At 42.1% G+C, this 18,296-nt stretch overlaps 1 protein-coding gene across 3 annotated transcripts in view; it reads right to left on the reverse strand.

Annotated features, from left to right (window-relative positions):
- Positions 1-1,404: 1,404 nt before the first annotated feature.
- The window catches only part of LAMB4 (laminin subunit beta 4), a 66,111-nt gene continuing 49,219 nt past the window's right edge, over positions 1,405-18,296 (reverse strand). For all 3 annotated transcript variants that reach the window (XM_087873374.1, XM_087873375.1, XM_087873376.1), the window contains 10 exons: positions 17,622-17,997; positions 16,716-16,876; positions 14,376-14,581; positions 13,546-13,749; positions 10,997-11,141; positions 9,125-9,332; positions 6,832-6,970; positions 5,377-5,553; positions 4,290-4,443; positions 1,405-3,587 (listed from right to left, as the gene is read on the reverse strand). In XM_087873374.1, the coding sequence (XP_087729500.1) occupies positions 3,448-3,587; positions 4,290-4,443; positions 5,377-5,553; positions 6,832-6,970; positions 9,125-9,332; positions 10,997-11,141; positions 13,546-13,749; positions 14,376-14,581; positions 16,716-16,876; positions 17,622-17,997 (1,910 nt within the window). In that variant the 3' untranslated portion in view covers positions 1,405-3,447. The remainder of the gene's footprint in view (positions 3,588-4,289; positions 4,444-5,376; positions 5,554-6,831; positions 6,971-9,124; positions 9,333-10,996; positions 11,142-13,545; positions 13,750-14,375; positions 14,582-16,715; positions 16,877-17,621; positions 17,998-18,296) is intronic.

Consider the following 18,296-nt stretch of genomic DNA (forward strand, 5'->3'; position numbering starts at 1 on the left):
ATTGAGCAGGTATGAACACCAGAGTTTGTGATAGGTTTTCATTATTTGTGGCTCTATCTATCAGATAGATAGATAGATAGATAGATAGATAGATAGATAGATAGATAGATAAATAGATAGATAGATAGATATCTACCTACCCACCCACCCAACCTTCCCACGCATACATCCTCCTTCCTTCCTTCCTTCCTTCCTTCCTTCCTTCCTTCCTTCCTGTCCGTCCGTCCATCCATCCATCCATCCATCCATCCATCCATCTTCCTTCCCTCCCTCCCTCCCTCCCTCCCTCCCTCCCCTTCCTTCCTTGCTTGCTTCCTGTCCATCCATCCATCCATCCATCCATCCACCTACAGTACCTACCTACCTACCTATCATCTGTCTATCTTCCTTCCTTCCTTCATTTCTATTATCCATCTATCATCCATCTATTATCCATCTATCATCTATCTATCTATGTAGCTATGTATGTATGTATGTAAATATGTCTGTCTGTCTGTCTGTCTGTCTGTCTGTCTGTCTGTCTGTCTGTCTATCTATCTATCTATCTATCTATCTATCTATCTATCTATCTATTTATCTATCTTTTTTTTTTTTTTGGTTTAATTTATATGCCGCCCTTCTCCGGAGACTCAGGGTGGCTTACAATGTGTTAAGCAATAGCCTTCATACTTTTGTATATTTATACAAAGTCAGCTTATTGCCCCCACAATCTGGGTCCTCATTTCACCTACCTTTGAAAGGATGGAAGGCTGAGTCGACCTTGAGCCTGGTGAGATTTGAACTTGCAGTAATTGCAAGCAGCAGATGTTAATCTGTTAATAACAGTGCTTTAGTCCACTATACTACAGGCTCTATCTATCTATCTATCTATCTATCTATCTATCTATCTATCTATCTATCATCTATCTATCTATCATCTATCTATCTATCTTCTCTATCATCTCTCTTTCTATCTATCTATCTATCTATCTATCTATCTATCTATCTATCCATCCATCCATCCATCCATCCATCCATCCATCCATCCATCCATCTATCTATCTATCTATCTATCTATCTATCTATCTATCTACTATCTTCTCTATCATCTCTCTATCTATCTATCCATCCATCCATCCATCCATCCATCCATCTATCTATCTATCTATCTATCTATCTATCTATCTACTATCTATCTTCTCTATCATCTCTCTTTCTATCTATCTATTTATCTTTCTATCTATCTATCTATCTATCTATCTATCTATCTATCTATCTATCTATCATCTATTTGACGTATGCCACCCATCTTGCTGAGAAGCGAGTCTGCTCAGCTTACAAACCTTTAAATCCAGTAAGACTTTAAAACAATAAAAGCTTGTAAAACATTAAAACAATGAATAATAATAATAATGTTAACAAGCATAAGCTTATAAAACATTTTTATTCTAAATTTATTAGCTAATCAACTCCAGTAGACTCTGAAAACTGGAGCATAAAACTGGGGGAAAAAACATTCAAAAAAGCTAAAAACATTAAATCAGACAAGCAGCCCAGACTAAAATGATCCAATGAACAACAGAATCAACACAAACACAACGATCAAATTTTGTTCAGGCAAGTGTGTGTGTACGTTCGCACACTGAGAATTTGTATCATTGTAATATGTGGAATAGGTAGTGTTGCTATAACTTCCAAGCCAATTAAAAATTGAACTGTGGTTTATGACCAAAACAACTTCTATCCAGCTGCTGAAGATGTTTGAGTATATTACAGCAGCACACCATTTTAATCTTATTTAGCTTTAAATTAATATGTGCAAAAAAGGATTTTCCTAAGCAAGTTTGGGAGGAATGTTAAACAATTCTTTGTGTATACACACCTGGAACCTTACAGAGAAGAAAAATTGTACGTCTGTACGTGCACAGGTTTGAGCTTAATTCAAAATGGTTTAGAAGTGCTTTGCCTACTATTGAAGTATGTTTGAAGTAGCTCTTGTGAACCAGGAAAGTAGCTACCTGATTTGACCCAACTGCTTTAAGAATCTTAAAATAAACTTCTGAGGAGGGGCAAGTTGCGAGGTGTCTCTTTCAAATCAATTTGCACCCTTTAATACTGTTCCTTATAATTTCCTGCTTGGCGGAACAAAACCGTGACTTGAAACATAGACTCATAAAATTGGCTTGAGCAAGACAGTTGGTAAGTGAATTTTGTCCCATTTTATGACCTTTCTTGCCATGCCACTGTGGTTAAGTGAAACCTCACAGTTGTTCAGTGAGTAACACGGTTGTTAAGTGAATCTAGCTTCCCCATTGATTTGGGTTGTCAAGAAAGTCACAAAAGGGGATGACGTCACTGCAACCGTCATAAATATGAACTAGTTGCCAAGCATCCAAATTTTGATCACGGGCACATGGGGATACTGCAATGGTCATAAGCAGAGCCGGTTCAGACCGGTTTGAGCGAATCGGTAGTGGAAACTGCGGATGGGCCTATCTCATAGTGAAAACAATGCATGATACATACGAGCACATAGGCACCAACAATCTTGCAGTGATTCACTTAACGGTGGGGGCAAGAAAGGTCGTACAGTGAGCCAAAACTCACTTAACAACTCTCTCACTTAGCAACAGAAATTTTGGACTCAGTTGTGGTCATAAATCGAGGATTACCTGAGGTAAAACTTAGATCCTCACAACCTGCATTCTTGTAAGATAGTTGGTGCCGATGTGCTCGTTATTGTTAAGTTATAAACACGGTTGTTAAGTGAATCAGGCTTTCCCCATCAACTTTACTTGTCAGAAGATCACAAAAGGGTATCACTTGATCCCGGGACCATGGAACCATCATAAATATGAGTCGCTTGCCAAGGACTAACTGTATATTCTTAGAATGAGGCTCTGAATTTAAAGAGACGTGCTTTGGAATAAATGGGAGTAAGATTTACCTCAGAACACCGTCTACTAAGTACAGCTAGTCCTCCACATACAACAATTCATTTAGTGACCGTTCGAAGTTACAATGGCACTGGAAAAAAGTGACTCATGACCGTTTTTCCACACTTACGATCATTGCAGCATCCCCATGGTCACGTGATCAAACTCCAGCTGTTTGACAACTGACTCGTATTTATGATGTGATCCCCTTTTGCGGCCTTCTGACAAGCAAAATCAATGGGGAAGCCGGATTCACTTAACAACCGTGTGACTAACTTAAGAACTGCAGTGATTCACTTAACAACGGTGGCAGGAAAGGTCATGAAAATTCACTCAACAAATGTCTTGCTTAGCAACAGAACCGTTGGGCTCCTTTGTGGTCGTACATCGAGGACTACCTGTATACAGTATATACTGTACCACCTTTGCGTTATAATAACTACGTAGCTTATCTAATGCTCATCATTATTACAAACCATTTACAGACTGAACAAATTCAGCGATTTCCCGCAAGATGTCGTCTTCTTGGAATCTAACTTTTACAAATAGCATATCTGTTGGATTCCTCAGCGATCTCATTTTTAATAGCTATAACTTGGTCCTCCAGTTGCTTCAGCTGATCAGCTTTCTCCTGTTTAATCTGGTTCAGATCTTGTATCTTCTTTTCCAGATCTAAAAATAACCAAAGCAATGCATGTAAACAGCGGTAAACTGGTTGTCAGAGTTGGAAGGGACCTCGTAGGTCATCTAGTCCAACCCCCACGCCCAAATAGGAGACCTTACACCATTTCTGACAGATGGCAGTCCAGTGTCTTCTTGAAAGCTTCCAGTGATGAAGCTCCCACAACTTCTGTTCCATGGGTTGATTGTTTTTATTGTCAGAAAATTCCTCCTTATTTCCAGGTTGAATCTCTCCTTGATCAGTTTCCATCCACTATTCCTTGTCTGGCCTTCAGGTGCTTTGGAAAATAGCTTGACCCCCCCTCCTCTCTGTGGCAGCTCCTCAAATATTGGAAGACTGCTCTCATGTCTCCCCTTGTCCTTCTCTTCACTAGACTAGCTAGGCCCAGTTCCTGCAACCGTTCATTGTATGTTTTAGCCTCCAGTCCCCTAATTATCTTGGTTGCTCTTCTCTGCATTCTTTCTAGAGTCTCAACATCTTTTTTATACTGGAGATGGATGATGTCGTATCCAGAGGTGGGTTTCAGCAGGTTCTGACCAATTCTGGAGAACCGGTAGCGGAAATTTTGAGTAGTTCGGAGAACCGGTAGTAAAAATTCTGACTGGCCCCGCCCCCATCTATTCTCTGACTAGCATGCGTGTGTGGGGAAAACCTTTACCTTTATCTATGTGCCTACAAGGTGTCTAAATTACCTGTGATTCTTTTCGCTTTCTCTGCAGTCTCATTAGCTAATTCTTCTGCCTCTTTTTTCAACCAGTTGAGTTTCTCCAAGATTTCTAATGAAAATCCGCTGGTCAGGAGTTTGCCTTGCAAGTTGCTGTATTCATGTTCAAGATTAGCAAGTTCCTAAAAACACAAGGAACGCAATATATATAAATGCATCCAAATTTTGATCATGTGACCGTGTTGTGGCCCGCCAGTGGCCAGTGGAGCTGGCAGCAGATTCGGACAGTGAGGAGGTTGGGGAAGAACATGGGCCAGTCCTGGAGTCTGGGGAGGGCTCTGATGAGGGCTCTGCGTCAGAGGCAGAGAGAGAACCAGAGCCGTATGCCAATTATGAGCTGCCTTCGGAGTCAGACATCAGTGAGGCAGACAAACAGCTGGAGCCTGTTCCCAGTGTGCCCATGCACAGAGTTGCCAGATGAAAGGAACAGCTAAAGAACAAGGGTCGACTTGGGAGTAAGGCCACAGTTGGACGATGAATGGCCCCTCCCAGAGGGAATAAAAGAGGAGCGAAAGGGGAGTGGAGTTTGCAGGAGACAATTATTTATTTATTTATTTATTTATTTATTTATTTATTTATTTATTTATTTATTTATTTATTTTTAAATTTATATACCGCCCTTCTCCCTGAGGACTCAGGGCGGTGTACAGCCAGAATTAAAAAACATGAAATACAAATATTAAAAAACAATTAAAATATATATAAATTTGGCCCAAAATTAAAAATACAAACCAATTAAAACATTTAAAATTAGTTCATTAGTGCATTCTTGCCAAGTATTGTGGAGTCTGAAAGATATCGGCCTGGACGCTCTCCAAGCCTGATAAAGGTCGGTAATTGTGAACTATCTTGAAAGACTGCGGGAGAGGAAAGACTTTGCTGGAGAGGAATTCACTGTAAATTAAATAAAAGGGGTTATTCGGTTCCGTGCTGCTGGGGAAGCTTAGGTCAGAACAGACCGTAGGGAATTCGACAGTGGTTGGAAGTGTGAAAAATGGTCATAACTCCCATTTTTCAGGGGGGGATAAACAAGGGCATTTAAAATGGCATTTTACCTTATTACTAGCTGTTGCTTGAGTTTGGGCTTCTTCTGCCTTTGATCTTGCATCTGTGGCTTGGATTCTGTTCCTCTCCATTTTGGTCTTCAAGGAACTTATTTCATCTGCCAGCTTGGACTGTTTTCCTGGAAAAGCTTGCAACTCCGTGTCAGCCTTCTTCATTTGGTTCTCAGCCTGCGCCCCGAGAAACATAACTAGTAAAAAGGGTTGCCACTGATTATTAGAAGACAATGAATGAAAAAGACAAGAGAATATTAAAAAATTACCATATTTTTCAGAATATAGGACTCACCGGAGTATAAGATGCACCTTAGTTTTGGGGGAGGAAAATAGGGGAAAAAAATTCTGCCTACCAGATATTCATCTGGCTAGTCTCCTTAGCCTGGTTAACTTCAGCACATTAGTTCACTCGCTGGTTTTGAGGTTGGGGCTGGTTGGGGCTAAAAAACAGCTTCTAAAGCACAGCTGATCATCAGAGGGAGCAGCAATTAGAAAAGCAGGCAAAGTATGGAAGATGCGTTGGGGCTGAAAAATGGCTTCTAAAGCACAGCTGATCGTCGGAGGGAGCAGCAATTAGAAAAGCAGGCAAAGCACGGAAGATGCGTTGGGGCTGAAAAACAGCTTCTAAAGCACAGCTGATCGTCGGAGGGAGCAGCAATTAGAAAAGCAGGCAAAGTACGGAAGATGCGTTGGGGCTGAAAAACAGCTTCTAAAGCACAGCTGATCGTCGGAGGGAGCAGCAATTAGAAAAGCAGGCAAAGCACGGAAGCTGCATTGGGGCTGAAAAACAGCTTCAAAAGCACAGCTGATCGTCAGAGGGAGCTCCAGTGCTTAAAGCAGGTAAAGCACGGAAGGGGTAAGAGAAGGCAGCAGCTGTTCCGGGTAGCCATTTTGGACACCGTGCGTTGCGTTTTCAGTCTCCAAACACCTTGTGTTTTCTGGCAGCAATCGGTGGCGATGTGCTTTGCCAATCCCTGCAGCCTTGAAGGGCTCTCAAATGGAGCGTTTGGAGGCTGAAAACACAATGCGCGGAGCCTAAAAACACAAGCCATTGTCAATGGCAATCTCTGCAGCCAGGAAGAGGACACGTGGAGGCTGAAGGGTGGGGGTCAGCAGGTGGGCAGGGTTACATTCAGAGTATAAGACACACCCAAATTTTCAGCCTCTTTTTGGAGGGAAAAAAGTGCATCCTATACTCCAAAACATATGGTAAATATCACATGTTCCCATGGTGTGAACTGATGGGGAATAGTGGGGAATGGAAGGATTCAGTCAGAACTGAAGAAGCTTCTTGGATGAGAAGCGAAACGTCTTCAAAAGAAAAACCAGAAAGTCCAATTGCCTCTTGAAAAAAAGCACCTTTGGGACAACTATGACCTGGATGACTGAGAATCTCCATAGCTAAATATCACATGCTTTCATTTACAATCTTTGAGTGGGCTATGAGGATACCTCTGAAATATTGGTTATGGTTTCTTCTATTTTCTCTTTGAAAGTTGCCAAGGCATCTTGGGCTTTTCTCTGAGTATTTTCTACTTCTTTCAGGTGGGTTATAATTTCATCAGGTGCGGTGAGAGCTTTCGTTTTACCCCTGAGTTTAAAAAAAAAAAGAGAGAGACCTTGAAAGTCGCATGCTAGGACTATTGATTGGAAGCAGAATACAATAATTGGAGAAATTAAGAGAACCCAACGAAACAAACCAAATGAATCTTTATTGCAAATAATTTTTTTAAAAAATTGATTTATATGCCGCCCTTCTCCGGAGACTCAGGGCGGCTTACAATGCGTTAAGCAATAGCCTTCATACTTTTGTATATTTATACAAAGTCAGCTTATTGCCCCCACAATATGGGTCCTCATTTTACTTACCTTAGAAAGGATGGAAGGCTGAGTCAACCTTGAGCCTGGTGAGATTTGAACTTGCAGTAATTGCAGGCAGCTGATGTTAATAACTGTTAATAACAGTGCTTTAGTCTGCCGCACCACCATCCTCATCCAAATTGGATGAGGATGGAACAGAACCGGGGGTGAAATGCTGCCGGTTCGGACCGGTTCTCCTGAACCGGTAATAAAAAAATGCTATAGGTTCAGGCAAATCGGTATTTCTGACGATCAGCTGGGCAACGATCAGCTGTGACCCGCGATTTATATTAGCTAGAATCGTCAGATTTCCTGCTTTCTAGCTAATCTAAATCACGTGGCACAGCGGATTCCCCTCCATCTTGCTGTTCTACTACCTTTGCAGACTCAAAATGTTCCTTTTTTAACACTGCGCGGGCGTACTAAAAAAGTGCCTCGGTAGCAGACTCACAGAACCGGTAGCAGACTTCAGAGGATTTCACCACTGAACAGAACATTAGAATTACAAAAGACTTACTCATCATTGCATTGCATTGCTCAGTTGACGTTGGTTTTCTCACTGAATGATTGAAAAGTGATTAGATTGGGATAAGATTGGCCAAATCAGAAAATCCATTTTCAGGGCTTTGCGTTGGATGATCACAAATACAAATAAGAAATTGTTGAGGTCCTTGATTTTCTCTGAGCATGGCGGTTTTCTTGCAGATGTCTCATTACCCAACTGAGTAACATCACCAGCGCTAGAAGGGAGTGGGGTTTGGGGAGTGGAGGAGGAGAATTGTGGGGTCCTTGGTGTTCTCTGAAGTTGGGGTTTTTCTGCAGACATTTCATAACTCAACTAGGGAACATCATCAATGCTTGAAGGGACTGTGATGTGTTCTCATTGGCCACTCCCTTTACCACTGATGATGTTACCTACCTGGGTAATGAAATGTCTGCAAGAAAACAGCCAAGCTCAGAGGGCACCAAGGCAGGGGTGAGTTCTAAATTTTTTTACTACCGGTTCTGTGGGCGTGGCTTATTTTGTGGGTGTGGCTTGGAGGTCATGTGACTAGGTGGGCGTGGCTAGCTGGTCAGAGTCATTTCTGGAAGGTCCTTGCACTTACGACCAGTCCTCGCACTTACAACCCGACTCATTTGTTTGCTTTTAACACTGATCAGCTGTAGGACGGCCCTTTGAAGCCCCGCGGCAAGAGTTTAAACAGTTTTTTCCCCTCTAGTCATCAGCTGGGACTCAGGAGGCAGCAATAGATTGGGGGTGGGACCAAATAAAAGGTAAGAATAACGTGGGGGGGTGGGGGGGGAGAACCGGTTCGGTGACGTCATATCGTCACCCCTACCGGCTCAGCCGAACCGGACCGAACCGGGAGGAACCCACCACTGCACCAAGGACTCCACAGTTCAATCCTGAATTACAAATACAGTTAGTCCTCAACTTATGACCACAACTGAGCGCAAGTGAGAAATTTGTTAAGTGTGTTTTGCCCCATTCTACGACTTTCCTTGCAACAGTCCTTAAGTGAATCACTGCGGTTGTTAAAGTAATAACATTGTTGTTAAGTGAATCAGGCTTCCTCATTGGCTTTGCTTGTCGGATGGTCGCAAAAGAGGATTACGTGATCCTGGGACACTGCAATCATCATAAATTTGAGTCAATCGTCAAACATCCGAATAGAAATAATTTATCGTCATAAATGTGAATCAATTGTCAAGCATCCGAATGTAAATCATCTGACTATGGGGATGATTCATTGGTCATAATTGTGAAAAATGGCCGTAAGTCACTTTTTCAGTGCCGTCGTAACTTTGAATGGTCACTAAGCGAACTGTTGTAAGTCAAGGACTACCTGTAGTCTCAGTACAAATAAGAAAACACAGTACTTACTCAGCTTCTTCGGCTTTCTTCAAAAGCTTCTCTGCCTCTTCCTTTCGTTTCTTTAAGTTTTTGGTATATTCTGTGTGGTCCTCACAATGTGTCATGAGACTCTTGAGGTTGTTGAGCAGGTCTGGCAGCTCCCGAGGTCCCTCGTCCATCTTGATGGCCAGAACATAATTTGCAACTTTTTCTATATCCTCCGGTGGGGCACTTTCCTCTTAGAAAAGTGAGGAGAAAAGCATGTAGGATCACTGTTTGGCATCCTAGACTTATATACCGCTTCACAGTGCTTCACAGCCCTCTCTAAGCAGTTTACAGAGTCAGCTTATTGCCCCCAACAATCTGGGTCCTCATTTTACCCGCCTCGGAAGGATGGAAGGTTGACTGAACCTTGAGCCAGTCAGGATCGAACTGCTGGCAGTTGGCAGAATTAGCCCACAATACTGCATTCTAACCACTGCGCCACCACAGCTTAAATAACAATAGCCCTTAGACTTGTATACCGTTTCACAGTGCTTTACAGCTCTCTCTAAGGGGTTTACAGAGTCAGCACATTGCCCCCAACAATCTGGGTCCTCATTTGACCGACTGTTGAAGGATGGAAGGATCCTTGAGCTGGTCAGGATCGAACTCCAGGCTGTGGGCAGAGTCTGCCTGCAATACTGCATTCTCACCACTGTGCCACCACAGCTTAAATAACAATAGCACTAGCACTTAGACTTATATACCGCTTCATACTCTTTACAGGCCTAAGTTGTTTACAGAGTCAGCATATGGCCCCCAATTATCTGGGTCCTCATTTGACCGACCTCAGAAGGATGGAAGGCTGAGTCAATCTTGAGCCGGCCAGGATCGAACCTCTGGCAGTCGGCAGAGTTAGCCTGCAATATTGCATTCTCACCACTGTGCCACCACAGCTTAATTAACAATAGCATTAGCACTTAGATTTATATACCACTTCATACTCTTTGCATCCTTCTCTTAACAGTTTACAGAGTCAGCCTCTTGCCCCCAACAATCTGGGTCCTCATTTTACCAACCTCGGAAGGACGGAAGGCTGAGTCAACCTTGAACCAGTCAAGATCAAACTCTTAGCAGTGGGCAGAGTTTGCCTGCAATACTGCATGCTAACCACCGCGCCACCTAATAATAATAATAATAATAATAATAATAATAATAATAATAATAATAATAATAATAATAATGTTTTATTATCTAATTGTTCTTTTTTGTGCATTGTTTTAGATCAATATTTCTCAACCTCAGACCTTAAGATGTGTGGAACTCAATTGCCAGAATTCCCCTGCCAGCATTATGGATTAAAATTGGGCACCTAATTATTTATTGGTATTCTTGTTTGTGTTTATACACATTAGTGTATTATTTATTAGTATTCTGTGTGTGTATATACACAGACCACCCCCCCACACACACACTTTTATAGTGTTAAAATATACCTCAATTACTCTGAATAGTCAGTTCTTGATATGAAGAACAACCAGTAGTGGGATTCACCGGTTTTAACAACTGGTTCGTTTCACGCACCCTCCGGTAGGCCTGTTTTTTGTCCTCCCCAGTCTCCGGAGGCTTTCCTGGAGTCGCCCAGGGAGGGGAGGGGCGGGGTGGGTGAGGTCAGCCAGTCCTTGGAACAACCGGTTCGCCGAACCAGATTAAAATTAATATCCGGGATTCAGGCCGAACCGGCTGAATCCCCCCTGAGAACAACTGTTCAAATATGAGCTAAATCATCTTATTTTTAATTGAAAGGGGGCCACAATTGATCTAAATAACATCATTTTTATTTTGTTAACGTGCCTGCTATGCTGAATTTATTTTGCATGACATATACTGAAAACGGGAGAGGAAGAATAGCCCATTTACCTAGCAAAAAGTTCCTCAGTCTCTTGATCAGCTTTTTCATGCTTTCTCTTTCGTTTTCGATTTGATATTTACTTTTCTCCAGTTTTCCATGAATCTCTAATGTTTTCTCCTTAGTGTCTTCAGCCATTTTCCTTATAGTTTTGATCTGTGAGGGGACATTTCGATAACAATCTGTTTTTTTTTTCTCCTTATTAACAGTTTTATTGGTGGAAAAAAACCCCTCAAAATTAATGATAACATTTCCCCCCGTAACTTCTGGATTCATTTTTCAGTTCTAACTCTAAAATGGATTAAAGGAAAAGTAGCTTTTAGGATTCGGTTATTTTAAGTGATTGACTGAACTCATCCAGCAGCCAGAGCAGAGGTGGGTTCTACTTAACTTTACTACCGGTTCACAATGGGGGCGTGTGCTTCACTTGAGCGCAACGGGGCCGCTCACTTCACTTGTGCATGCGCAGAAGCATTTTGATGATGTTGGGGTGGGTGGGCGGAGCCTCCCTCCGGTTTTACTACTGGTTCTATAGAACCGGTCCGAACTGGGGGCAACCCACCACTGGGCCAGACGTATAAAAAAATGTGGGCGGGGGGAAAGAGATGTCAAAAAGTTAAAATTGTCAAGTGAGCCTATGCATCTTCTCAACTAAGTGTTGGCACCTGATCAGGGTCAATGGAATTCAAGGGAGTTCATTTGTGACTACGTAAGGATTCTAGGCTGCTACCTCTTTTCACTCCACCCCCAGGTTCTGCCAACTCCTTCTCCTACAAAACGGTGGCGACGACTGCACAAGTGAATCTACCGATTTTGACTTTTTCAACCTGCCCCCTTCAGATGATTTTGCCCCCGGGGGAAAATAATAATAATAATAATAATAATAATAATAATAATAATAATAATAATAATAATAATAATTTTATTTCTATACCGCCCTTCTCCCGAAGGACTCAGGGCGGTGTACAGCCAATTTAAAAACACAAGACAGAACAATGATTAAAAATTAAAATAATTAAATAGATTTGGCCGGTTTAAAACCCCAAAAATTTAAAATACCCCAATTTAAAATCATTATGTTGATAGCCCGGCCCGGCGGAACAACAGGGTCTTCAATGCGCAACGAAACACCCGGAGGTCGGAGATCTTACGTATTTCCGGGGGCAGTTCATTCCACAGGGCTGGGGCTCCCACAGAGAAGGCCCTCCCCCTGGGTGTTGCCAGCCGACATAACTTGGCCGATGGTACCCTGAGGAGACCCTCTCTGTGGGAGCGGACTGGCCAGTGGGAGGCTACTGGTGGCAGAAGTCGGTCTCGAAATAGTTTTTGATACCCACACGTTAGACGTATATAGAATCCGAATCATAATACGCCTAGTGTCTATTTTTACAATTCTAAGCACAACTAGTCCACTGTGAATGGTTGGTTGTTAGCTTTTCATTACTGGAGGAAAAATACGGAACTGGAGAAAACCACAAATGGAGCTAACCAGGGAAAGATGGATGGGTACAAACAAAACCAGCATAGTTCTGTTCCCACACGGTCCCTAAATTTCTTGATTTGTGGGTGTAGCATAGTTTCCATGTCGTTTCTGTAATTTAAAAAAAATAGATTCTTTGTGCTGGACCTGGAATTATTTCAGTTCTGAGAACATTTAACACTGTAATATAAAGGATCTGCATTCTCCAGAGACAAAGCCGGAAGCTCATGTAGACACATTTTTCATCCAGCAGGCCAACTATACTGGGACTCATTCATAAACACCGTACGAGTCGGATAACTTATCCTGTTCCCCCCAAAATAAGACATCCCCTGATAATAAGCCCAATCGGGCTTTTGAGCGCATGGCAATAAGGCCAAGCGCTTATTTCAGGGTTCAAAAATATATAAGACAGGGTCTTATTTTCGGGGAAACATGGTATTAACTAGGTCATTGTTCTTTGAGAACAGTAGTGCAGGAGCCACTAAATTATGCTAAATAATGCTAAATGATGCTATATTATGCTAAATAATGCAAAAGAGCTCCTTCAACAACATCAACAGTGAAAGATTGCACAAATTGTGAAATTCCCTCAAACATTTCTTTGCTACCTGCCTCCAGAAGTTGTGCTCCAACACTGGAGGTTTTTAAAGAAAAAGTTGGACAACCATTTGTCTGAAATGGTATAGAGTTTCCTGCTTGAGCAGGAAGTTGGACTAGAAGACCTTCAAGGTCCCTTCCAACTCTGTTACTCTATGTTCCAAAACAAGAGGAAGCAGGAAACATAAGTGTTTGTATAAGAAATTCTGTTTATATAAAGCACAGCAAACAAAGAGCACAGTCACCATGTGCTTTACTGCTCAATTATTTTACTGTAACAGGAAACACGAAACTCTACTTAGGACAAAAGAGCATATTCTGTTATTGTGGTTTCTTCCACAGCCTTCTAACATTCTTTCACAATTATCTCCCCGTCTATTAACTGGGATTAATGCGATCTGTCTCTTGTACACTTCGAAGACCATGAAACATTTTGGAGCTCAGAAGCTTGCAACACACATGACTATTAACATATAATACCTTATTCTGAGATCCTTGCATCTGATTGGTTAGGTTACTTAACAGCAGGCCCGTGCGATCAGCTTTTCTAAAGGTGTTGGTAGAAAGGGGGTATGCCCCATCACAGTTTGGACCGCCACAGTGTTTATTGCCCTGACTGTCACGACATAAAGCCCCGCCACACTCTGCCACGGCACACGAGACGTTTCCTGGCATCCCACATACCTGCAGGAAAACACAAGTCAGTCATTCATACTGAAGTGATCAGCGAAAACATCACTTGGTGTGTTTTCATTCTTCAACCCAAATCTACTGGGGGATTATCATGATTAGCTCGCATTTAATTACAACCATTTGTCTGAAATGGTGTAGGATTTCTTGCCTGAGCAGGGGGTTGGACTAGAAGACCTCCAAGGTCCCTTCCAACTCTGTTATTCTGTTCTGTTCTGTTCTCTCTCCTCTCCTCTCCTCTCCTCTCCTCTCCTCTCCTCCCCTCCCCTCCCCTCCCCTATTCTAACTCTATTCTACTCTACTCTACTCTACTCTACTCTACTCTACTCTACTCTACTCTACTCTACTCTACTCTACTCTATTCTATCTCTCCTCGCCTCTCCTCTCCTACCCTACTCTACCCTACCCTATCCTACCCTACTCTATTCTAACTCTACTCTATTCTAACTCTACCCTACCCTATTCTAATTCTATTCTAACTCTACTCTACTCTACTCTACTCTACTCTACTCTACTCTACTCTACTGTAAAGTAAAGTAAAGTAAAGTAAAGTAAAGTAAAGTAAAGTAAAGTAAAGTAAACGAAAAAACACACAAATAAATAAAATTAATCATCCTTACTTTTTCATTGATATTTTCAATTTCTGAAATTGTGAACGTCTTCAGATGGTTCAGCGTAACGTTTTCCTGGGTGTCCAGATCATCGAGCAGGGCAACCGCATTGCTCCTTATTTTTCCTCCATGAACTAGCATAGTTCTTGTTTCGTTGATTCTCTTCTCAGCAGCCAACATGATTTGATGATAATTCTTTATTTTGCTGAAAAAATCTGAATCAAATGACCATATCATTTCGACATAGCACTTCACACAACATCGATAAATCGAGCAAATGCAAAACTAGGTAATACGATAATAGTCAACTGTTTGTTATCACATGCAGTTTTTATTATTCGCATTTTTATTTTTGCTGCCATAAGATGTTGTGGCCCGTCATTGGCCTGTGCAGCTAGTAGCTGATTCTGACAGTGAGGAGGCTGGTGTGGTGCTGCGCCAGCAGCCTGTGCAGCTGGCACCCGAGTCGGACAATGAGGAGGCTGGAGAAGATGTGGTGCCAGAGGCGGGGATTCAACCAGGGCCTTCAGAACCTCCAGAAGCTCCTTTAAGTGAAGAGGATGAAGAGGAGGAGCCTCTTCTCAATGCACGGGCGCGCAGAGCTGCCAAAAGGCAGGAGTGGATCCTCAGGAGGAAGTCTCCTCGAGAGTAAGGCTTGGGGCTAATTGGCCACTCCCTTAGCCTATTTAAGGAAGGACGATGACTGGGGCAATTTGCAGGGAACAACTTCGTTCACTCTCCTTCACGTCTGGATCTTAATTCCTTTATCAGTTTCCTGCAAATTGCTTCTGGGCTTTCTGCCAACCATAGTAAGATTATGATTATTTATTCTTTGGATTCTTGTAGGCTGTTAAGAAAGTTAATGAACAGCCTTTGTTTGAAAAAAGACTGATTTAATTTAGTAAAATAAGGTTTGTACAGACTTTGTGTGTGCTGCGTTCTTTGGGGTCCGTAGCTGGGGCAGAACATAAGGACTCTCAGCAGCTGACAGTAAAAATTAAAAAAATTGGTAGGGAAGATAGTATAACAACAAAAATAACAGTACAGGTACTCCTTGACTTAACGACCACAAGTGAGCCCAAATTTCCACTGCTAAGTGAGACGGTTGTTAAGTGAGTTTTGCCCCATTTTACAACCTTTCCTGCCACAGTTGTTAAGGGAATCACTGCAGTTGTTAAGTTAGTGGCAGGATTGTGAGGAGACTCTGGCTTCCCCATTGTCAGAAAATCTCAAAAAGTGATCCCGGGATACAGCAATCGTCATAAATATGAGTCAGTTGCCAAGTGTCTGAAGTTTGATCACATGACCATGGAGATGCTGCAGCCATTGTAAGTGTGAGAAATGGTCATAAGAAGATTCGTGGTGGCATAGTGGTTAGAATGCAGTATTGCAGGCTAATTCTGTCGACTGCCAGCAGTTTGATCCTGACCGGCTCAAGGTTGACTCAGCCTTCCATTCTTCCGAGGTTGGTAAAATGAGGACCCAGATTGTTGGGGGCAAGAGGCTGACTCTGTAAACCGTTTAGAGAGGGCTGTAAAAGCACCGTAAAGCGGTATATAAGTGCTATTGCTATAAGTCCCTTTTTCAACTGCCATTGTAACTTCGAATAGTCACGAATGGCCATAAGTCCAAGACACCCTGTAAAAAGCTTCGACGTGGTCCTATGAACGAGTTCTTTTTTGAGCTGTTAGGGAAGATGGTTTGACATGTTTTCGATCAGTAAAAACTTTATATTCTTTGTTAGGATATGGTGTAAATCTAACAAGTTGTCCAGGCAATATATGTGTGCTATAACTTTAAATGAGTTCTGTAACTTTAAGATGTAATGCTGAGTAATTGTACTGATGAGTCATTGTAATGACTAATGACTGCTGACTGACTGCTGACTGCAATTATCCTAATTGTACTGTTGAGTCATTGCACTGCTGACTTCACTTATCTTAAGTGGATAATTACTAATGCAAACTGTATATAAGGAGAGAGCAGAGCTATAGTCATTCTTGCTTGACTTACTGCTTGACTTGTTGGTTGGAACTGTTACTGTCGTGTGTGAAGAAGTGGATGGATCTGCTACCATCGTGATTTGTTACCAGCGTTGAATTGCTGTTTATTACCAACTGCTGTTTGTCTGGTAAGAAGATATCTGTAACTTCGGACTGATTTGAATGGCTAAAGACTTGGATTGACTAAAAGACTATGCAATTGTTTTTCACTACAAAGTAAAAGCTTTGTTAAACCAGTTTGTATGTATTGTATTCATTGCTCTCAATACCATTTCTCTGTGCACTTGCTCTGCTGGTTGGTTAACACAACAATATCCTTAACATTCTTAATTTCCGGCCTGCTTACCCTTGAATTGCAAATAATTCATCCTGCGATGCACTTCTGTTCTCTTCTGCAGGCTTTCAGTGAGATTGTCAATGTCCTTCTGCAAGTTTTCAATTATGCTGTGGAAATCCGGAATCTGATCCAGTGGGCCAGGTTGCAGAAGCATGTGAGAAAGTATCTGCCTGAAAAAGAACAATAGGTCAGCTATTACATTAGATTGAATGTTAAGATTAGCACTTGATCTCACATTAGTACTTCTCTCAACCCTGGATCCATCTTTTTTTTACTACCGTGGCTTGGTGGGCGTGGTGTGGCTTGGTGGGCGTGCCTTGGTGCTTGTGGTAGGGGAAGGATACTGCAAAATCCCCATTCCCTCCCCACTCCTGGGGGAAGGATATTGCAAAATCTCCATTCCCACCCCACTCTGGGGCCAGCCAGAGGTGGTATTTGCCGGTTCTCCAAACTACTCAAAATTTCTGCTACCGATTCTCGAGAACCTGTCAGAACCTGCTGGATTTCAACCCTGAGTAGTGGCCAAAATTGTGGGGAAAGTGTATTATTGAGGTTTGATGGCTAATAACATTACGTTTTTTTGGGGGGGGGAGTTTCAAGAGAATCCTATTCCACTGCTGGAATGGCCTGGGAATAGCCCAGACCTTAACCCAATTGAAAATCTAGGGAGCCGACTAAAGAAACTTGTTAGTCAGAAACGACCCAGCAGTGAAACTCAGTTAATAGAAGCCATCATTCAATCTTGGAAACAAGTTACGTGGTAGCTTGCCAAGCATGATAAGGTCTGTGTTGATAAGTATTCCTTTGAAAACCTGTTTGGACAAACCTTGCTGACTGTGAATGAACGTAATTCACAGTCGTGTCAATAAGGACCAATTCCTGCCTCCTGCTTGTTAAGGGAGTCAGAACACTTACTTAACATTGTCGTGGACTCTTTTAATATCCAAGAGTGCCTCGGGTAACAGGGATGGGCTGTTCAAGATCTTTTCCAAGTCAGAAATTTTATTTTCATAGCCTCTAAAGTTGAAATCACAGCCCGGTGTGGTTTTCCTCTTATCCGTTAGCATTACAGCAAATTTCAACAATTTTTGAATTCTCCGAGACAACAAATTCATGATATTATCCCACTGATCAAAACAAACATGGCAACGAGCACAAGATGGAAATTCCTGATTGTGATTGCGTGCACACTGATCACAGTGCTTTCCAGTAACCCCAGTCCGGCAGTGACACACTCCAGTGTCTTTATCACAAGCAGGAGTCAGAGTTCCGTCCTTGTCACACTTACATTCTGATAAGGAGAGAAACAATCGTGTTAAATTTGTGAAAGGGAAAAGATGAAAAAAATAAGTAAATAAAGCAATACAGGTAGTCCTCAATTTACGACCACAACTGAGCCCAAAAGCGAGATTTTGCTAAGTGAGATTACTAAAAAAGTAATTTGTTCAGTGAGTTTGGTCCCATTTTACGACTTTTCTTGCCGCCGTTGTTAAGTGAATCACTGCGATTGTTAAGTTAGCAACATGATTGTTAAGTGAATCTGGCTTCCCCATAGATTTTGCTTGTCAGAAGGGGATCACGTAACATTGC

This window comes from Pantherophis guttatus, chromosome 7 (genome assembly GCF_059756535.1).
Source record: "Pantherophis guttatus breed Tessera chromosome 7, ASM5975653v1, whole genome shotgun sequence".
NCBI lineage: Eukaryota > Metazoa > Chordata > Lepidosauria > Squamata > Colubridae > Pantherophis > Pantherophis guttatus.